At 35.7% G+C, this 24152-nt stretch overlaps 2 protein-coding genes across 2 annotated transcripts; both read right to left on the bottom strand.

The window, feature by feature from the left end:
- Positions 1-1765: 1765 nt before the first annotated feature.
- Positions 1766-2710, bottom strand: OR4A39 (olfactory receptor family 4 subfamily A member 39). Its single transcript, NM_001388950.1, has one exon. It carries the CDS (start codon positions 2708-2710, stop codon positions 1766-1768), a length of 945 nt encoding a protein of 314 aa, NP_001375879.1.
- A 13211-nt stretch (positions 2711-15921) lies between these two features.
- Positions 15922-16839, bottom strand: OR4A2 (olfactory receptor family 4 subfamily A member 2). The gene has a single exon (NM_001388635.1). The coding sequence runs from the start codon at positions 16837-16839 to the stop codon at positions 15922-15924; it is 918 nt and encodes a 305-aa protein (NP_001375564.1).
- Between the last annotated feature and the right edge of the window lie 7313 nt (positions 16840-24152).

The raw sequence follows: 24152 nt of genomic DNA on the forward strand, positions 1-24152 counted from the left end.
CTGACAATCTTTATTTTAAATGAGTACCCTCAGTTAAGTTCTTTTTTCAACAATAACATTTTTTGCTTGAAGCATATTTCAGAATACATGGTTCTAAAAGATATATATTATCTTTTAGATATATACATATAGATATCACATTCCATCCAAGAAAAATAGAATACACATTTTCTTCAAGTACGTACTGAAGAACGCCCTGGTTAAATCTCATAAATAGAGACATAATATATATTACAAATCTAAAAAGACTGAATCATACTATATTTCTACTCTAATCTTTATTATTCTACTCTAATCTTTATTATTTCTTCCCTTCTACTGGTCTTGGGTTTTGTTTTTGTCTTTTTTTCTAGCTCTTCTAAGAGACTACAATATTTAAAAGTTAATTGCATATATTATCAATATGCATGAAAAAATGCTTAATAAAATTTTAAAATAAAAGTTCTACAGTTTTTTTAGTTAGAAAATTCTTATAAATCATAGATGATACTCCATGTTACAATGAAAGCAGTTTGATTTTCTTCCTAGTTTTTTTTTTTTTAAGATTTTATTTATTTATTCATGAGAGACACACAGAGAGAGGTAAAAACACAGGCAGAGGGAGAACCAGGCTCCACGCAGGGAGCCGGATGTGGGACTCAATCCGGGGCTCCAGGACCACACCCTGGGCTGAAGGCAGTGGTAAACCACTGAGCCACCCAAGCTGCCCCTTCTTCCTAGTTTACAGTGTTCCAGGATGGACTGCAGACAGAAAAACCTGTTATCGGTATTTTTTGCATGACTGTGAAAAACAAATTTTGTTTAGACCAAAGAAAACATTGCTAAGTCTGTAAGTACAAAGTATTTAAATAGAATACAACTTTTAGGAAACATATTGCTATGCAAAATAATGCATTTCTTTTTTTTAATAATGTTTTATTGGTGTTCAATTTGCCAACATATAGAATAACACCCTGTGCTCATCCTCTTTCTTTACCCATATCTTCAGTATCATGAAAACAAAATAAACAGTTCTATCTATTCTTTGAAGAATTGCAAAAATGTACCTAATAACTAATGAAGGAAAGGATAAAAATATGTTTATAATTTGGATGAGTATGGTTTTCTGTGCTCAGATCGAGAACTAGAATCTGTTTTTATCATTAACTATCCCACACAGTTTCATCCCAACATGTGAAAACATCCAACATCCCATTTAACAAAATTGCTCACTGATAGTGTCTAACCAAACACTATATCATCCTCCATATAAATGTCTTGAACTGCAGAAGCATAAGCACTGACCTGAGGAATGGAAGTAATTTTAAAGGCAGGATGCACAATGCAGGTACAGAAGGTTGCCACACTGATAGAATAATGAACATTAAAATCTAGAAACCACTCTTTTGGCCCCAGTAACTTATTCTAAGTATTAGCCAAATTGTTTTCTCATTAATTTAGGTGAGAGTAAATTTTCAAAGGTAATTGCTTTTCACATTTTAAACTTAAAAATTCATTTCTAAATACCCATTTTGATATGAGCCAAGAAAAATAAGGCTACACAGTGAAATTAATTTTATTTTTACTTATAATTGGAAAAATACCTGTGCCTTTTATCCATCCTTTTACCTATCAGATTGATTCTTACTTCAAAAGATAATTTATTCTATTTTTTGATGACTTTGTATAAAATAAAAAGAAATATCTCTAGAGAATCCATTGAATTGGCTAAATCCATTGTTAGAATTTTACCTTTTTTCTTGCTTTAGAATTAAAATAAGTGTATTCAGTTTAGGTGACACATTCTTATTCTACCTTTTGTTAAATTTTTACACCAGAATTTTTCCATAGCATTTTTCATCTCTGAATTTCTCAAGGTATATATTAAAGGATTTAACATGGGAGTGATAACTGTATAAACCAGAGTTACAGACTTATCAATGGGCAAGTTAGAAACAGGTCTAACATACATGAAAATGCAGGGAACAAAAAAAAGGACAACCACTGTGGTGTGGGAACTGCAGGTAGACAGGGCTTTGCGCCTCCCTTCTGGACTGTGACTTTTAAGAGAATTTAGAATGACTCCATAGGAGATGAGTAGAAGGATAAAGATGACCATACAGATTGCTCCACCGTTGGCAATCACAGTGAGGCCTATTAAGTAGGTGTCAGTGCAGGCAAGTTCTAATAATGGGTACATGTCACAGATAAAGTGATCAATGACATTGGGGCCACAAAATGGGAGGCTGTACACAAAGAGAAGCTGAACCATAGAGTGCACAAGACCTCCAATCCAGGCCACCACTATCAGCAGGATGCAAACCTGTCGATTCATAACAGTCAGGTAATGCAGTGGCCTACAGATGGCCACATAGCGATCATAGGCCATCATGACCAGAAGGAAGACCTCAGAACCCCCAAAGAAGTGTTCTAGAAAGAGCTGACCCATGCAAGCTGGGAAAGAAATTGTCTTTTTGTCACAGAGTAAGTCTATAATCAATTTGGGTGAAATGACAGTGGAATAAACAGCATCCATAAGTGACAGATAGGCAAGGAAAAAGTACATGGGGGAGCCCAGAGAGGGGCTGCCAAAAACAGTCACTACAATGAGTAGGTTGCCCACCATTGTCACAATGTAGATGAGTAAAATCATGACAAATAATGCTTTCTGCCCCTCAGGATCCTGAGTGAGGCCAAGGAGGACAAATTCTGTCACATTATTATTTCCCATGTACTCTTTCTATAAGGCCTGTTTCAAGGTTGAGAGATGAGAACAGGACCTGTAATGAAATCATGAACATGACCATAAATATGTCCATTGTTAAGAATACGTCTTCATCATTATATCTTTTTCTACAGCAGTTTACACGCAATAAACATTTAGTGATACCTATTGAGTTCTTCTTCCAAAAAGCCCATTACACTTTCCCTTGACAATTCTATTTCTCTTCAGATGATTTTGTTGGCCTACAAGTAAGAATTTCTTTCTCTAAGTCTTAGTGGATCATTTATAGAAAAGAGCAATCAAAAGCCTAAATCTAGTCATATATTTATTATAGCCTTATTTAAAATATGTCAGCCCTTGGCACAGAAGTCAGCAGCCACAAACAAGGAAAGGATTCCTGCTCTCCAGAAACTTACTTTCTGGTAGTGGCAATAAACTCTACACAAATCAGCATAGAGTCAGTCCTTTGAAGTGGTAATATTTGCAGTGAGTAAGTACCTTTACACTGTGATTTATCTAGCACCAAAAATAGCAGCTTTTCTGGAATAATTCACTTAATACTATGATATTTCACTGTTAGTTGTTCAGACTAGACTTTGACATAATGACTAGACTGAGCTGTACCAAACAACTACAAAATTATTTAGCATATCACTCTCTATCACGGGAGTCTGATTCTCTATTAGCTTTTTAAGAGTTGAGATTTATCACCCTTTAATCTTTGCCTACTGCACAACTCTTAACACATATACACTATTAAAAAAAAAACCCATACACACTATCTAGATTTTCAGCAAATATATTTGAATGGAACTGAACTGACTTGCAATTTTTACAAATTGTTACATTAACTTGGTTTTTTTTTTTTTTTTCAAAACCCTTGGGGTAAACGACATAGTGAGACAAGAAAAACAGTCCCTGAAAAAAGAGGTAGGGGAAAATAGGGCATGGTTTTATTTATAGTGCTTCTTGGATACCGAGAGTGCTCAAAAATAGAACTTTCGGGTGCCTGGGTGGCTCCGGGAAGCATCTAACTTTAGCTCAGGTCATAATCTCAGGGTCCTTAGATCCAGCCTGGCCACAGAGCTCAGTGCTCAGCAGGGAGTCTGTTTCTCCCTCTCCCTTTGCCCATCCCCCTGCTTGTGTTCTATCTCTTTCAAATAAATAAATAAAATCTTAAGAAAAAAAAATAGAACTTCAGTGCCCAGGTTGTAAAAAGCAGCACACTCAGGGGAAAACTCTAAGCCAGGGTGAGAAGGCATGAGCTTGAGTCATCTTCTAACTATAATTACATCCTGTCTCAGTCTGTTTGCTGGAAAATAAAATGATTGAACTAGGTGATCGCAGAATCCTTTCCAGTCGAACTCTCTGCAATACTTTTCATGCAGCCTCGTCTCTTCTATTCTGCTGACATTTTTCTCTTTTTTTTCATATTTTTATAATTAAATAAAAATTTCCAAGCTTAACCACTATTCCCTGAAAAATGCTAGCCAGTGGTAAATGGGATTTGATCATGGTAAAGGCCAAATAATGACTACAAGTTTCTCATTCAGTGTACCCATTTAAGACCCAAAACATCCTTGGAGAGAGCATAACATGGTAGTGAATAAAAGTGGACTCTGGAGCTGGACTGTCTGTGTTGGAATCCCAGCTCCAACACTTACCATTTAGATGACCTTGGGCAACTTAAACTCTCTGGGACTCAGTTTCATGAATTTTGGAATGAGGATAATAATAGTTTCTACCTCCTAAGCCTGTTGTTTGATTAATAAATAAAGCACCTAGAATATGCCTGGCACTAGGTAAAAGCTCAACAAATTACAGTATTATTAATGTTCTTGAATGTTTCACTGTTAAATTGCATCAGAACAAATCATCTGGATCTTTGTCATTTTGACAAGAATTATAGATAAAGTTCTGGATAAAAGTATATTGCACTTGGGATCCCTGGGTGGCGCAGCGGTTTGGCGCCTGCCTTTGGCCCAGGGCGCGATCCTGGGATCGGATCCCACGGCGGGCTCCCGGTGCATGGAGCCTGCTTCTCCCTCTGCCTGTGTCTCTGCCTCTCTCTCTCTCTCTCTGTGACTATCATGAATAAATAAATAAAATCTTAAAAAAAAAAAGAATATTGCACCTATAACTCATGAACCCCTTTTTGTGCATAGAATAAGGTTGTATGCCTATTTTATTACATATGAGTAGTAATATTTACCTATGAGGAAATGTATCTTGTCGAGATGCAAGCAGAAAGCTGGGGGGGGGACAGGTAGAAAATGAAAGAAAAGAAGTATCAAATCAGGAAGGAGAAATTATGTTTAAGAAATGAATATTCACAGGTAAAAAAAATATTAATGTGATAATTAAGTGATGTTAGTTTTCTTTGAAAAATCATATTCAGAAAGGTCTCCTTTAGTGAGAGAGAGCTAGAAGCCAAATCCTGTGAGCCTTCCAGTGGTCACTGAGGAGGCATTTGAGGAAATCATAACAAGTAAACACAGAGCACATCTCAGTAAAAAAGAAAATTCAAAAAGAATAAAAGCCCTGATTCCTCAGAAACCCTACATCTAACAGTAAGGACAAAATTAAATGAGAAAAGACTTGTACAGCTACAGATACAAACCCAAACTTTTGGGTTATTCAGTGTTCAGGAGAATTACAGAATTACTAAGTCCCAAATATAGACAAGTTGATTCCATTCCCATAGTTTTTGCAGGGGGTGAGGATAAGTGCAGAAGACTGAGGTTTCCTTAGAAGCCAGGTATGATCAATAGTCCACATGCCTCATTCACATGACTACTCCATTTGGTTCAGGAGTTCTATCACTGTTGAAGCTCTAGATTGACAAAGCCATACCAGTTGAAGAACATAAGGATATAAGGCAGTCTATATCCAGTTATTATTTTTTAATCCTTACTTTCTGAAGGAAAGAGTATCTTATCAATCCTAGTGTTGGATTTTACTAGGATAAATCTATTAGTTAAATTATTCACATGTAGAAATTAAGTATACAAACTATTCTCCACAGTTTAAGTCATCAAAGATTTTATAACTATAAAAACTGAGAGCATGTTACAAGGCTTTAATAACTGAAACCACTAAGTTAACATGGCTCTATTTTATTAAAAAAATAAATTAAGATCCCACAGTAACAAAAATACTACAGTACTATACAATTACAGTTTTATATCTTAGTGGCCAAAATTTACCCCCCTTAGCATGAGTTTTTTCAGAAATATGCACAAACACGGTTTCTATGATAATTTTAAGATTCACACATAACAGCCTACATCAAGCTTCCAAAACAAAATAGGCTTTTATTCTTTTATATTCTAACAGACTTGATATGATATGTGATTTTAAATTTTCTAATTTAATGTCTAACAGTAATTATAAAATTGGCATAATATAAATACTATGTAACTGTAGTAATAGCCCATGAGCCAAGGTTGCTTATCAATCCATTAGTTCATTTTAAACTAAAATAAAGTCTGCTTGAGGTTCTCTGCCTCTACTCTTCCCCCTGCTTACACACTCTCCTGTTTTCTCTCTCTCTCAATAAATAAACAAAACCTTTTAAAAAGCATTTAATATTCCCCTTTGTTATTTGCAAAATGGACAATAAACATGTCAGGCTATAATACTGAAACCAAACATATTTTATATACACTGGCTAGATTCATTTTTGCCAGCTTAATTCAGACCTCTTCCAATGAAAATATATCATATTTAAGCATTAGCTATATTTAAATAAATAACATGAATTTTTACTGAATATGCCTTGGTTGTTTTAAAGACTTACTTCTTGGGTCTTTTCTCTGGACGTTAAAAATAGTGCTTCTACCACTGTGGATAGCAATAGATACTTCACATAACTATGTGTTGCAACAGAACATATAATAATGTGTGGCTGATCAGTCCACCTAGAAATAGTTCCAAATGGTCACACTTTCCACATTTCCATGCAGGCTCCCCATCATCTCAGTCTTTCAGATGAGTGTAGAACTATCCATGTGGATGCCTAAAATACAAAGACACTTAAAACAACACAAATATTAACTGTACAAAGATAGTTGAACATTCTCACTCACTGGGAAAATGTCTTCAGAGAAAGACAAAGCTGCTAATGTTGGGAAAACTATGCAAAAATTGGCCTTACTAGTAGAAATTAGCTTGATCAAGCCCTTATTTACCAATATAAAAACACTCAAATTTTAAAAAATAACCTTAAATTAGTTACTTGAATGAATCTCTTATTAGGCAGTTATGGTGAGGCAACCAAAAAGTATTTTATTCATATATCTGAACATTAACATGTCTCTGTGCCTAACAAAACAAATTCTGAAATTTGCTTCCTGGAAGACCAATGACTAAACTATCTATTCAGTTATTCATAATGTATCTCTAAGGCTGCTTCCATAATGGAAAGCATTTTTCTACCTTTCCCCAGTTTCATACCAAAGAACTAGGGCCTTCCACATACTTATGAGGGATATATATGAACAGGAAAGCACACCAGAGAAACGTATAGGTGATGAAGAGAAACTCCAGCCTGGGCAGATATTTGAATCCTCAGAAATCTCTTGGGCCATTGTTATCAGGAAAATAATCTTTCCATTTATATATGCAGACACAGCCTATGGCTTTCCACATCATTACTGTATTCAATGAAAGAGAATGTAAGGACATTACACATTAGTTCATGAGAATATTTGGAATAAATTCAAATAAAGTTACCCCTTCTGGACAGTTTTCTTCCCAGAAAAATCCTTAGAGGAAAAAAACTAGGTTCTTGCCAAGAAAGACTAGCAGACAGTCAAACGTGTGAAAAGCCTCTAATTTGAACAGAAAAAATATATATATCAAACAAATAATAAATTGTGAATTTCATTTAGGAGAACATTTAAGTAAGGCAAGTCTTATCTATACCAAAGTGAAAGGAGAACCAGTCTCAGATTTACTTATGCAATCACGTCTGCAACAAAGGAGGTCCTATCTCTACCTGTTAGCATCTCTAATCAAGAGGCCCTGGGGCTCAGAGGGAGAAGGCCTTAGGATGAGGGAAATTACTGAGGTCAAAGTTGCAATTCATAAAAAGAGAACGAGTCACAGTTATTTAATTCTGTGTTGGAATGGATGCCGTTGACCAAGGCCTGAATCTATGTCAACTGACATCATAATGATTTTCAGTGCATTAATTCAATCCCTTAATTTCAGTCCAGTGTCAACTGAGTAACTGTTTCTACAAGAAACAAATTATTTTCCAACAAAAGCCTGCTTCTATATCAAGTCTCTAAGGGCTTCAACTCACTCATTTTCCAATAGCTTATGATGGGCTCCATTGAGCAACTTGATCTTTACATATGTTTAGCTGTAAATTGTGTCTTCTAGATGATAAGGATCATACATAAAGAGCCATTAAAATACATATTTATGTTAAAAATAAAGCTTTAAAGGCAGCTAAGCTTTTAACTTAAGAAGTTACAAAAAGAGGACTAAATTAAAGACAAAGTAAAGAAAAAAAGAGGAGGTAATGAAGGAAAGATCGAAAATCAATATAATAGAAAACATAAAATAAACTAAAAGGACCAGAAGTTGGCACTTTTATACTACAACTGATAAATTTCTAGCAAAAGTAATCAAGAGAAAATTACCAATATCAGAAATTTAAAAGCAGATAAAATCACAGATATGCTTCAGATTTTAAAAGGACAATAAATGGTTCTTAAGAAAAACATCATTGCAATAAATTTGTTACCTTAAAGTGGGCAAAATAAAGGAAAAAACACAACTGTCTGAAAAAGACTCAAAGATATATAGAAAAGTTAAATACTCATATCTTTCTGAGAAATGAACTGCCTCTTTTTTGTAAACAACATGATTGTATCATAGAAAACTCTAAGGAATCCTACAGGTTACTAGAAATAATAAGTGAATTTAGTGAGTTTTTAGGACACAAGTTCCAAATAAAATATTCAATTACATTTCTACATATCCATAACAATTAAAAAATTACAAAATGTTAATCACCCTTTACATTAGTATCTGAAAAACAAAAACACTTCGGGAAACACAACATTCCTCCACTAAAAATTACAAATATTGCGATGCCTGGGTGAATTAGCGGTTGAACATCTATCTGCCTTTGACTCAGGGCATGATCCTGGGATCTGGGAATCAAGTCCTGCATCAAGCTTGCAAGGAGCCTGCTTCTCCCTCTGTCTATGTCTCTGCCTCTCTCTGTGTATCTGTCAGAATAATTAAATAAAATATTTTTTAAAAAGTAGAGATGCTTTCTAAAAAATGAAATAAAATAAAAATTATAAATATTAACAAAACACAATTTTTAATCACCCCAATAAAGTGATACCTTGTGCTCCAGAACCAGAAAATAAAATATTGTTAATATGCTATGCACTCCAAAATGATCTACAGATTCAATTCAATATACACGAAACTCTCAGCATACCCTTTAAGAGATGTGGACAGTTATATTTCCCAAAAAGAGATACAATATCTTCCATCCCACATGCTGCTCTGCAATATAACTTTGCCATCAAGTGTTCACTTCCCACTAAATGTCATCACCTAGTTCTCCACCACCTCAAACCTGGGCATGCTATATGCCTGCTTTGAGCAATAGAAGATGGTAAAAGTGATACTGTGCTGGTTTTGGAGATAACCTGTAATCATCCTGATTCCTTCCACTTTCTACAACTGAGATCCATGAGCATAATGTAAAAAGTCTGACTATCCTGCTTGTGGTCCTCCATCTAGTGGGAGAGGGACAGGGACCCCTTGGGTTCCTTTCAGTCACCATTTCCAAGATACTTTGAACATGAATGGAGCTGCCCTGGATCCTGCAGTCCCTCAGTTACCAGTTGAATACCACAGAGTGACTTCAGTTCTAGCCACATGAAGCAGGAAAAAATACCCAGCCAACCTCCGCCTGAATCGCTAATTGACAAAATTTTGAGGTAAATTAAAATAGCTGCTGTTTTAAGTCACAAAATTTTGGAGTCATATGCCATGTAGAAAAAGGTAACCAGGCCAAAAAGTGGAACCTGAAAGTGTGGTGTTCCCATAACAAAAAATGTAAAGCATGTGGTGTTGGCTTTACATTTTTGTAAGAAGATGGGAGCTGGTAGGGTGTCAAGGAATCTGTAATTAAAACTTTAAAAGACAGGAGAAATTGTCCTTGGAGGCTGAAGAAAAAGTGATTCATGTTACCAAACCCTTGAAAAGTTTGGCTATCTCTCACCTATAGGAGTGTGGAAAATGGAAGCTATCCCACCCTGAATGTATTCAACTGAGATTTCCAAATAGAATACTGAAATGCCAGCTGTGTCCTCAGCAGGGCATGATATGTTAAAAGATGGATAAAGAGAAATGAGTTAAAAGAGTAACAAGTTCTCAAGCAGAATTCAGGAGAAACATGAAGGGAGCCAAGACCTGCTGGGTTTAATTATAAAACTGGTTCTCATCCCACACTCTCCAAAGAGCAAAAAGCTCTCAAAGAAAGAAATGACACCAAAATAAATATCATCTCAAAGTAGTAGAAGACTCCAGGGAAATTTAAGGTGTGTCTCATAAAGTCTCTTAACTAGAAAAAAAAATATGTCTAAGACTTAAGGGTGTTATCCCACTGCACAACAACTTCCAGCCCAACCTGAGAGGAACCTGTCTCAAAATATTTGTGGGTGTGGCCCTTGTATAAACCTCAATGAAAATGTAGAAAAAGCTCACAAAATTTTTAAGAGATTGGCACAAAAGAAAACACCATGGTCCTCCTTGTGGATAGGAGTATCTACTTGGTTATGTTGTACACCTCCTAATTGTATATAGGGCATATAGAAGAAACAGCATGTTTCTAGTATACAGAATTTCTTTTCTCATTTCATAACATATAATTCTATTTATTTGTTTATTTGTTTTCCCTGATTTAATAATATACAATAGATATGTAATGTATTAAGTTTAAGGTGTGCAACATGGTGATCTGATACATCCATATATGGCTAAATTATTCCCACAATAAGGTTAGTTAACACATATATCACCTCACAATTAGAATTTTTACGTGGAGTAAGAACATTTAAGATTCACTCTCTCAGCAATTATTTCTATGTAATACATTATTGTTAACTACTGTACTGTGCTGTATATTAACTCCCCAAAACTTATTCATCTTATAACTAGAATCTGTACCTTTTGACTAACATCTCTCCACCTCCCCAACCCTCTAGGCCCTGGCAACCACATTGTCTTGACTTCTGTAAGTTAAGTTTTTTAATTCCACACATGAGATCATAGATTATTGGTTTTTCTCTGCCTGACTTATTTCACTTAGCATATGCCCTCAAAGTCTCTCATGGTGTTGCAATTGGCAGGATCATCTTTTTTTTAATAGTTGAATAATATTCTCTTGTGTATACGTATTCCACTTTCTTTTTCTGTTCATCCACTGATGGATGCTTAGGTTGTTTCCATGTATCGGCTATTGTGAATAATACTGCCATAAACATGGGAGTGCAGATATCTCCTCTAGATTCCGATTTCATATTTTGGGATATACCCACAGAAGTGGCATTTATGGACCATATGGTACTTTTATTTTACTTTATTGAGGAATCTCCATACTGCTTTCCATAGTGGCTAAAGAAATTTATACACCCAACAACAATGAACTAGGGGTCCCTTTTATCGGTCCCTTTTATCTACATCCTCTCCAGCACGTTATCTATTAATTTTTTTATAACCCTACCATCCTAACAGGTATGAGGTGATATTTCACTGTGGCTTTGATTTGCATATCCCTGATGACTTAGTAATGTTGAACATCCTTCCATGTTCCTATTGGCCATTTTTATGTCTTCTTTGGAAAATTTCTTTTCAGGTGCTTTGCCAATTTTTTGGCCATTTTTTTGTTTTATTTTGTTTTGTTTTGTGCTATTTAGTTGCATAAGTTCCTCGTACATGTTGGATAATAACCTTTATGAGGTATATGACTTGCAAATATTTTCTCCCATTCTGTAGGTATGTTTTTCATTTAGTTCAGAAGTAATCTGGATTTAGAACTTGAGAACCTGAACTTCAAGCTCATGTCAGAGATCTTAACTGACCCAATCCCTTCTCTGTCCTCCCTCTGAAAGTCCTGAACTACCATTTTACAAGTCTGATAACTCAATGGGGAGACAGGCTACATGGAGAAGAAGAAAGAGCCTAAAGATCCCAGTCTTTTAGATATCCCTGCCAAGGCACAGCTCACACAAGGAAAGTCATCTTAAACACTCCCTGAAAGCCCAGCAATTAGCTGAATACCAGAGAAGGACTTCATGTCCTTACTGCCACATAGGACAGAAGAATTGTTCAGTCAAGTCTTTTGGTACAATTGCAGTCTGAATTTTAACTTGAGATCCTGAATTTCAAGTTCATATCAGGATGGGATGACATCTTAACTGGCATAATTGTTTTGTGTCTTCCCTCTGGAAGTCCTGAACTGCCATTTTGCAAGTCTGACAAACTCATTTGGAGAAGGAGAAGGAGCCAGAAGAGACTAGTCATTCTAGTCTCCCCTGACAAGACACCATTCGTATGACTAAAGTCATCTTACACACTTTCTAATAGCCCAGCAATTAGCTGAATACCAGAGAGGGACCTCAGTCTATGCCACATGGGACAGAAGAATTGTTCAGTCAAGTCCTCCCAAAATTCACATGCAGGCAGATACAGACCTGGGTATGGCAACATATAGCCCTGTGTCTAGACAGATACAGGCCTGTGTGTGATCATATCAAGTACACATACATACACATATGCATTCATATGGGTAGTCAGATACTCACCCATGTGTTGTCAGATACAGACCTCTGTGTCTTCCCATATAGACACTTATGTGAAGTTGGATACAGACCTACAGATCATTGAATATGTACCTATATGTGGTAATACAGAGCTACATGAGGTCAGATATAGATCTCTGTGGTTGAATATATATTTGTGTATTGTCAAATGCAGGCCTATGTACATTCGCATACATACATACGTCCATGCCTTTAAGAATCATGCTAGCAAAAGATACTGAGCCCTTTCTGATCAGCTAATTGAAAATGTGAATCAAATATAAATAAGCCAAGCTCATTTTTAATTAACAAAGCCAAAAGGCAAGATTTATGTTCATTCTATGGAGATAATTAAAAATTTTTACTGAGACATTGATCAAGCACTCACAATACATGTCTCATTCTGGACAAGAAAACAAGATATGAAAACATGCCATTTTCCTAAAAATCAATGTGGCAAGTTATAAAGTTTTAAATATAATTTTATGGGAAGATTTCAAACTTCACAAAATAGTCCCAAAGCTTATCAGGAAAAATAAATATTTAGAAATCACAAGAAACTTGAAAAGGCTGAATGATTAACGGAGATTATCCCTATGAGGCATAATGCACACTAAAATCCTTGATAACTGACATAGAATGTTAGTAGTAGGGAAATACACCAAAGGAAAAGAAGTAAGAGGAGACACCAAGAGAAGGGGAGGGGAAATGGGCCTCAAATCAAACATACTAGTTGCATAAAATGTAACATATTAAGTAGAAAAATTTTAAATTATTACCAAAATTAATAATAACCTTGGCAGGTCAGTTTTCCTGTTTGAGGAAAACAGGTTTATATATGTTTTCATTACAAACCAAAGTAAATCCTAGATTGTTTTAAAAAGAGAACTTTTTTGAGAGTTATTTTTATTTTTTAAAAAGAAGTTAAAATTTATAAATTCACTGAAAGTAAATAAAATTTTCCAAGAATGCTGTGATAGAAGAAGTCAATAAGTAAATGAATATTAAAAGATAACATCCCCTAATGTAAGGGAACTTACAGACCAATGAACAGGATTAACCAGGATTTTTATCTCAGAGCTTGAAAACTGTATACATTTGGAAATTTACTAAATGTCTAAATCCATTTGGGCTGCTATAACAGAATAACATAGACTGAGTGGCTTCAACAACATTTATTTCTCACAGTTCTAGGGTCTGTGAAGTCCAAGATCACAACACTGGCAGATTCCACCTCTGGTGAAAGCATACTTCTTTGTTAACAGATAACTGTCCTTTCACTGTGTCCTCACATGGCAGAAAAGGCAAGTGAATTCTGTAGGTTCCCTTTTTAAAGAAGCACTAGTCCCCTTCATAGGACCTCATCACCTAATTATATCCCAAACACCCCACCTCCAAATACCACCATGTCATATGGAAGTTAACTCATGAATTTTGAGAACAAAAAAAATCTATAGCAACATCTGATGACTTAATTATATAACTTCAGGTAAAATAAAATGTTTACTATTATTTAATGAATAGTGTTGTGTTTGAGAAGACTTTGAGATGACAAAAGAAATCTCCAGGTAATAATAACTAGGATAAAAATCAGGATATGAGATGCCTGGGTGGCTCAGTCGGTAAAATGTCTGCCTTCAGCTCAGGTCATGATCTCAAGGTCCTAGGATCAAGTCCCACATCTGGCTCTCTGCTTCTCCCTCTTTCTCTGCCTGTTTGTGCTATCTCTCTCTCTCTCTCACACACACACACAAATAAATAAATAAATAAATAAATAAATAAATAAATAAATATCTCTTTTGATAAAATCAGAATATAAAATTTCTCATACACTGTGACTACCAGTGAAAAGGCTCCATTCCCCATACCCTGGGCACCCCATGATTTCAGGCTAAATAAAGAAGGCAGAACCATGAATTTCTTTGGCTGCCTGCTTCATACCATATTAGGGACTTCTATTATATAGAAGATTTTCGGGATCCCTGGGTGGCGCAGCGGTTTGGCGCCTGCCTTTGGCCCAGGGCGCGATCCTGGAGACCTGGGATCGGATCCCACGTCGGGCTCCCGGTGCATGGAGCCTGCTTCTCCCTCTGCCTGTGTCTCTGCCTCTCTCTCTCTCTCTCTCTGACTATCATAAATAAATAAAAATTAAAAAAAAAGAAGATTTTCTTCTATTATTTCATATTAGATTTCTACTTCTATTTAGATTTCTATTTCTATTCATATTAGATTAGATTTCATATTAGAGATTTTCTTTCAAGCCACATTCAGAGAGGTTTATGAAAGAAGTATCAGTTAAATAAATCAATATATGTTATTACCTCTTTATTACCTAATAACCTGCATTCTGTTAACACCAGAGGTAAGAAAGGCATGCCATATTATCAGCATGTTTCTTACCAATGATAGCTTCCAAAATATCTGGTTTCCAGTTTTGTATTGTATATGTAAAGTTCATAAATTGTGTATTAAAGTAACTCTATAGGTGAAAGGAAGGGCCTAGGCCCCTAAAGGAGGCATGAAACCCTTTAAGCAAAAGAAGAGATAAGGATACTGGAAAATGTTAGAGAAATTATCAGATATCCTAAACTATCAAGGGAGATTAACAGATCATCTCAATAAAAATATAATACCTAATAAAGCCGTTTCACTTGATGAGAAAATAGGATTCCCCACTCAGAAAAAATAAGTAAATTTTACTTATTTATACCTACATCTTTTATTCAGATTTTTCTACACTTAGTTTCCTTATGATTAACAATATAACTTAGAAGCAGCATTCCTCTTCAACATCATGTGCTAAGCAATATGAACAAAATTATAAACTTAAATATCTTGCAGATACAAAGTAAAGATATATACTTCAAATATTAGTATGGACTGTCTTGTATGGAAGGAGTGAACCAAGTGTTTGTGTGAAATTTTTAAAATTATTTCTCTGAAATATATAATTAAAACAATTAACTTTGAAAAAACATTATGTAAGAGGAAATGTGTGAAAATAGTCCACTCCCTCCATTTTCCATGTGAAAATTGTCCACGGTGAGGCCAATAACATAAGTTTCAGTGCAGGCAAGTTTTAGTAATGGGTACATGTCACAGAAGTACAGGATTACCTATAGCACAACTCTTCATGTAGAAACTAAGTTTATAATTTCAAAGTAGACATTTCATACCCAAAAGCTAAACATCTATTTTCCTAAGAATTTATGAAAATCATATAAGTCTATTTTGATAATTGGAATTACTTACATCTTACATGCTTTCCATCATGTACAAGTTTATTAAACCTGAGGAGAAATCTACTACAAATAAAATAATCCTTTCCTGTAAGGAGCAATTCTTCATTGAAAAAAGGCAACACATTTCTCTTCTGCTTCATTTTCTTCTTCTGGTCCACAACTTTTTCATGGCATTTTTCATCTCTCCATTTCTCAGAGTATAGATTAGGGGGTTTAACATAGGGGTGATAACTGTGTAAAACACAGTCAAGAATTTATCAATGGGTAAGGTAGAAGGAGGTCTCACATACATAAAAATGCAGGGGACAAAGAAGAGGACCACCACTGTAATATGGGACCCACAGGTGGATAAGGCTTTGCGCCTCCCTTCCTGACTAAGAGCCTTCAGGGTGTACAGAATGACTCCGTAGGAGATGAGTAGGACCAAAAAGATAACGACACAGATAGTCCCATCATTGGCAACCACAGTGAGGCCAATAACATAAGTGTCAGTGCAGGCAAGTTTTAGTAATGGGTACATGTCACAGATGAAGTGGTCGATGACATTGGGACCACAGAAAGGAAGGTTGTAAATGGAGAAAAGTTTAACCACAGCATGCAAAAACCCTCCAAACCAAGCCAACAACAGCAACAGAACACACACTCGTTGATTCATGATCGTCAAATAATGCAAGGGTTTGCAGATGGCCACGTAGCGGTCATAGGCCATGACCACCAGGAGTAAAATCTCAGCACCACCAAATAAGTGCCCTATAAAGAGCTGGGACATGCAAGCTTGGAAGGAAATGGTTTTCTTCTCATAGAGTAAGTCTATGATCATATTTGGAGTAACTGTAGTAGAATACACAGCATCCATAAATGATAAGTAACCAAGAAAGAAGTACATAGGGGCATCCAGGCTTGGGCTGACCACCACAGTTACCACAATGAGTAGGTTGCCCACCATTGTCACGATGTAGATGAGCAAGAACACAACAAATAATATTTTCTGACCTTGGATGCTCTGGGTGAGCCCCAAGAGGACAAACTCAGTCACATTGTTCCTGTGTTCCATATGTTCTTTTGCATGTCCTTATTTCAGAGTTCAGACAAAATTAGCTATAAATATAACTATTCCTGCTAACTTCCTGAAATCTTAACACAATCTGTTTATTCATTCAACACATAGGCATTATCATTTCTTATGTCCCGGGACTTTGAGAAATTACAATACAAGACTTGATTAAAACATGTTCCCTACCCTCACCAATCTTGCAGGTTAAGGGAGAGAAAAGTTATTAAAGACATCCTGAGAAAAGGACACATTAACAAACAAATGGGGTGCCACAACCAGCTTTCCACCTGGAAGCTAGTAAAATTGTACATAAAACAAATTATTCTTATAAAAAATTTTAAATGCATTGTTTTAATGAAAAATTAAAGCAAGACTTATATTTACTTCCCAGGTAATAAAAGAGATGACATTCCAACTTATAGAATTCTCTTATCTAATAAATGAAATTCATATATTTTACAATACTGGAATATCTTAAGGAGCCAAAAAAGAAACCATATCATCAATAAATTAGATGGAAGAAAACATTTACATTTTAGAGGACATACACAGAGTTAATATCAAGATAGACACAGATATCTAAGCAATTAAATAAAAGACAACCAAACCAATGACAACATGAGTGAATCATACAAACAAGCAACTAAAGGATGGCCACCACACATATGCTATGATGCTGAAACTCACCTGTGGACAGAAACATAGGAAATGAAGTAACAGCCTCATTATGAAAGTGTGAATTTGGATTCTTCAAAATCACTCATTCAAGTTCTGTGGACGATATGCCATCATTAAAACTTTCACAGATCGCAAACAATGCTCAGAAAACACCAATTGAAACCACCATTAGGGATAGAAGTATCTGCCCATTAAGATATCCCTAAACCAGAAACTAGTTTCTAAAAACTTGACATTAGAGAAAGTAAATTTATTCTGGGTCTTTGTATATGAAAATAGCCAAAAAGAATACTACAGAACTGAGCAATGCCCATGTATTCTGGTTACCATAAAGAATCCCGAACATGGCTGATTCTCAGAACCACATAGCAGAACTTTTAAAAGACTGTGAATTCCCACACCACCAAAAGGTAAAATGTAGAGCCTACTTTGAAATCTTACATCTAATTTCACTTCCTGGAGTACCTGAATACTGAGACAAGCATTCAATACAAGCTCTGGGTTGTAGTCCCTTCTCCTTTCTCTTTTGTACACTGATGCCATCTCTCTGCATGCACACATAGCAAGAAAACACAGGCACCATCACAAAATCTTGAATCGTTTTCATGTGAACAATTCTTTCCATGCTTACAGAAAGTCTCACTTGTTTCAGTCTTTGAAAAAAAATTTCCTTTTAAATTATTCAGGCTTTTCAAATTCATTTTTCAAAATGAATGCAAAGGTCCTTAACTTAAACAAATCTAAATCTTAAAGAGATTCAAAATCTTCATGTTGGCAGAATTTGTTCTAATAACAAATGTTAAACCAGCATTTTGATTTTTAAAAAAGTCAACCTTGTGGGAGAGAAAATTATGGATGTTTGAATAAATAAAGATTGTATGGTTTGTTTTTAAAGTCAGTATAAGTCAAATAGTGAAATAGAGTTCACAACAGTCAATTCTCAGTCAATTATTCTGGTCTGTATTCACTAAGCATAATTAAACTTTGGATGCCCTGAATGATGGAGAATAATTTCACATACAGATTTCACCATTTTCTGAGTCCATCCTTTCAATTCTTGAAAAAGCCCATCATGTGAACATTGATCCAAATACTCTCTGAAGTCAAGACAAAGGTCTGTAAACACTTTGTCTGCATGTGAGATACAACATATATTTGTTGAGTCATTCAACAGGTGCATTTCCAAGAGTGATTCTTCCCTAATTAAATTCATTGGGACCTTCATCATAATTTTGATGGTAGACCTACATCTCCAGAGATGCCACCAGGATAATCACTTTGTACAACAGGACTTGCAGAAACATGTCCTCTGGGGGATTGAGGGGTTAGGCAAGGACATGGAATCCCCAAAGGACAGCATAAGATTGAATCACCAAAAGAGAAACGTCCAATGTGGATAGGAATAAAATATGTAAAAAAAAAAAAAAACTATCTTCTTTAAAGCATGAATTTCAAAATATCCAAAGCTGTTTCAGTGAGGTTTAAGTGATGTCTGCCCACAGACATCTGAACTGACTTCCAGAAGATCATGAAACAAATTTCAGAACAAGCCATTTAAACCTTGTCTCAAATGTAGGTAAAATAAGCTGTTCCCTAAAGGGAAGAGTCTTGAGTTTGTCACATAGAGGCACATAGGCAAGTTGATAGAACCTGTGTTAGTATGAGAGCGGGAAGGGAGAAAACTCTGTGGGAGGATTCCACTTATTTCAGAGTGTTCAGAGAACATTCGCCAAAATAGACCCTGAACTGGGCCAGAAAACAAGTGACAATGCATTTCAAAGTGTATAAATCATACAGAACATATGCAATGGAATTCAACAAAAATATAACAGCATTTCCCAATTACTTAAAGGCATGTTTAGAATGAAATTTCTAGCTTTAACTGCAAGTATTAGGACACAAAAGATTATAGTAAGCAAATTAACATTCCATTCTAGAAGCTAAAAATATAAATGCAAAATAAACCCAGAGAATATAGAAGAAAAGTAGTAAATAAAAGACAGAAGTCATTGAAATAGAACTTAATGGAAAATAGAGAAAATACATAAATCCACAAATTGGTTCTTTGAAAGATTCATAAAATTAATGTTCCTTGCAAAAAAAATAAGAGAAAGAATGATAGAATTAAAAATGAAAAGAGGGTCATCAATGTTATCTATTGACCTAAAGAAGATAATAAAAGAATATAGTAAATGAATTGATGACGGTATACTTGCCCATTTAAAAAGAGGATATCTCTCTCTCTCTGAAAGATCCAATTTTCTAAAGAGATGCAGAAAAATAATTAAAACATCGAATAATCTAATAATTTTAGGTAAATGAATTCTTTATAATCCTTTCTGTTTCTAAACAAAATTCTACTCCCACATTACTTTAACAATGATACTATTTCACAGTTAATCTAACATAGTACCAATCCTACATAAGCACATTCCAGGGTGGAGGGAAATTAAAATACTTCCTGACTCATTTTATGCACCCAGCATAATGATTATGCCAGATGAACAGGAGTATCACAGTAACAATCATCAGACCAGTCTCTCACAGTAGCAGAGACACAGAATTCTGAATACAATATTAGTTTCTCTTGGATGTTTTCCTTTGGGGTTTTTCTTTATTCTTACTGTTATGCTTTATAAGTCAGTTTTGGAACAGTGCTCAGTATGAGACTAATTACATCCCACAACTGAGGCAAGATCTTCCAAAGTACACAGCCCGTGCCCTGCTCTGTGAATCAGAACCTACCCAGGTGGTCCAGCTGGGAGGGAAAGCACTGTGCCTTGCCCAGAAAGTACCTGGCACTCCTCCCTAATGAATCCAGGTAAATCTCCACCCAGCCTCAGGTGGCTTCCTCACATGCACATACTGTTCCCAAATTTGATGAACAAACAGCAGCTCTCTAGCATGCTGATTCTCTGTCTCTGAGTGTGTGTGTGTGTGTGTGTGTGTGTGTGTCTCTTTCTCTCTCCTCTCATTGTCTCAGATATTCTCACTCAATCTCACAAGTTCTCTCTCATATTGTCTCATATATTCTCACACTCCGCCTATGCTCTCCCCCTCTCTCCCTCCCTGTGCTTCTCTTTCCCTCTCCTTTCTTCTCTCTCCCTCTTACCCCTTCTCCCTCTTCCCATCCCTCCTCCTCCCTCTCTCTTCCCCTCTCTCTCCCCCTACTTCTCTTTTCTCTCTACACAACACTCCCCTCTCCTTTCCCCTTACTTGCTCACCTCTTCTCTCTCTCCTTCCCTTCCTCCCCTCCCTTCCTTCTCTCTCTTCTCTCTCTATCCCTTTCCTCTCTTTTTCTCTCTGGGTGTGTGTGTGTGTGTGTGTGTGTGTGTGTGTGTGTGTCACCACCCTCCGAATTCTAGCCCCCTTGGATGGTTTGCTATAGGACTCTCAGTCCATGTCTTCAGCTCAGGGGGTCTGCCAGGATCTTCCTAGATATCTCTGTTTGTGCCACTTTACGGAAACTTTTGAATGCAAAGCTGGGATAATCTTAAGGATCTAATTCTTTGCTTCCCATTTCCCAGTGATCACTATCAACTCTTTCTGATGTCTAGTCTTGAAAACCAGTTTTTCATATATTTCTCTGGTTTGTTTGATGCTTTAGACAGAAGGGTAAATCTAGACCCTGGGGCTTCTTCTTGTTCTGAATGAGTACAATGATAATTGCATATTTTTAAATTTATCTGTATTGCATGAAAATAGGTCAATGAAAAAATGTAGATCATATTTATAGACTCTTAAGCATAATTAATTCTACCATACTTTCCAAAAATGTATTGTTATATTATGAACATAGGTGGATTTTTCCTAATATATAATAAGTAGAAGTCATAAATATAAAAGTGATATCATGCTTAATAATGAAGTGCTAAAAAATACTAATTCCAGGGTGGTTTTAAAATCAGAATTTTCCTCTTCTTTATGTCATAACAGTAATACAATATAAAGTGAGGATAATAATGTACAAGGCTATCTCTGACTCTTGTGCTCCAAGAATAGGAAGTGAAGAAAAGGCATGAATGCTAGCCAAAAACAGAATCAGGGCATCAAGATGGCACAGCTGGTATGATGACCAACTCTTTTTTTAAAATTTTTTTTTAATTTTTATTTATTTATGATAGTCACAGAGAGAGAGAGAGAGAGAGAGGCAGAGACATAGGCAGAGGGAGAAGCAGGCTCCATGCACCGGGAGCCCGACGTGGGATTCGATCCCGTGTCTCCAGGATCGCGCCCTGGGCCAAAGGCAGGCGCCAAACCGCTGCACCACCCAGGGATCCCCTGATGACCAACTCTTGATTTCAGCTCAGGTCATGATCTCAAGGTCATGGGATCAATGCCTCACTCAGGCTCTGTGCTCAGTGTGGAGTCTGCTTGGGATTCTCTCACTCTCCCTCTCCCTCTGTCCCTCCCCATACTTCTGCTCTCTAAATAAATAAGTAAATAGATAAATACAATCTTTAAGGCAAAAAAAGCAAAATTATAGGATGAATTCTCCCAACTTTTAACATATGTGTCTGCTTCCACAAGGGGTGAGGAAAGAGGATCATTGTGAATGCCTGCAGGCCTCCTGTCTCTTCTCTGGCCAACATGTCCACCAAAAGTGCTGACACAAAGTTCATGGTACAAACAACTGCCTGTCCTATTTCTACTGTGTTCAGGAGGCCATTTGACTCTTTGGGGGCAAACAACAATTGAAACCAGAGAAAGATGAAACTTGGGTGGTCTAAATTTGAAAAATCCTAGACCCACTACAAACTTCTTATTCAGATTTTGGGATAAACAGGGATGAAATTATGTCAAACCTACCATGTTTTTAAATTTAAAAATTATAAAGAAAAATATAACTCCAAGCACAGCAAAAAAATGAATCATTGGACCACTATTTATTCCATTTATACAAAATAAAGTTGAGAATCTGGGTGAAATGGACAATTATCTAACGAAATAAAATTTACCCAAACTACCAATGCCAGAGAAAGAAAAATCAATGGATTGATGTCTTTGAGAGAAATCAATAAAGTGGAAAAAAAACTCACCACCAAGGAAACACCAGCCCATGATACCTTCACTGGAGAATTCCACCAAAGACCACCCATACAACTGTTGTTAACAATGCTGGCTAGAGTTCGGGAATCGATTCTGCCATTGACACTCTCTCAGGTTGGTGGCTGTGGAGAAGCTACTTAACCCCATGAACCTCTATACAACCATAAAATGGGTCCAATTAGACTATGAATCTCAGAGTGTCATTTAAGGCACAACTGAATAAACACACATAATGTGCTTACAAAAATTCCCAAAACATGATAGACAATAAATGCTAAGTGTAAGTGGTCCTCAAAAAATTTGAAATAAAATACCACCCCAGTGTTTTTTAAACTAAGAAAATACATTATTTTTAAAAGTCTAATTCCTAAGTATCTCCATAAGGCATTCATTCAATTATTTACTGTGTCCAGCACTAATCTAAATGCTAAGGATCCAGCAATGAAATTACATCCTAACGGGAGAATAGATAATGAAATAAAATTTTAAAAGTGAAATGTATAGTATGTCAGTTGGTCAAAAGTGCCATCATTAAGTATGAAAGTAAATGGTAAGTCTGACAGAGAGATAAGAAATGGCTCAGGGTAGGGATTATTAAAGGATGGTCTAGTGAGGCTTCCTTTATAAACTGATATCAAATCCTAGAATATTATACAAAAAATACCATTTTAGACCATTTCAATTTATGAAAATAAACGCAGAAATGCTACAATAATGATCCTATACAAATAAAATCCTGTAATGTAAATAATCACATTAATAGATTTAAGGAAAAAAATAGGGTAAACATCACAATAACTGCTGGAAAAGACCAGTAAGAGAAAAAAAAATTCCTAACATTTGAAGACTAACTATTGAGTATAACTTATATAAAATTGGTGACATAACAACATCACAAATGGATAATTGAAGTGAATTTAAAACACAATTATCTCACTGTAAATCTGTACTGGAATATATTCCAAAGGCAAAAGAACTACAAATGAATTAAGCAGTATTGACTAGGAATCATGTTTTAGTAATAATGTTATCATTGTTACTTTAAAATTATATAGGTATAATACAGTATGAAACGAATAAGTAATACTGAAATAGATTCATGAATTAAGATTTGGATAACTGGAAATCCTATATGGTAAATAAAGACTGTGAGTGAATGGGTGACGGGCACTGGGGGTTATTCTGTATGTTAGTAAATTGAACACCAATAAAAAATAAATTAAAAAAAACTGTGAGTAATAATATCATTATGAAAAGTCAAATTTTATTATAATTTCCAGTTCTACCCACTGAACCGGTCTTGAACCAAGAAAATCAAATGCCAATATGGAAACAAATGTTCCAGTTATTAAATCATTCATAACTAAAGGGAATCAGGGCTCTTGACAAAAACTTTAATTCCAAGCACATTGCCGACAATGCAAAAGATGAGGCTTGAACATCTTATAGTGTCAGAAAGCAAGGAAATTCTTAAACACTGGAAAAGCCTGATCAAAAGGACAGAGGATATACCTGAAAGGGTTCTCACTAGACTAAGGTGAATTGTTGTGCAATAAAAGTATAAATGAGTACAGTGAATTAAAATA

Source organism: Canis lupus, chromosome 18 (assembly GCF_011100685.1).
Source record: "Canis lupus familiaris isolate Mischka breed German Shepherd chromosome 18, alternate assembly UU_Cfam_GSD_1.0, whole genome shotgun sequence".
Lineage (NCBI taxonomy): Eukaryota > Metazoa > Chordata > Mammalia > Carnivora > Canidae > Canis > Canis lupus.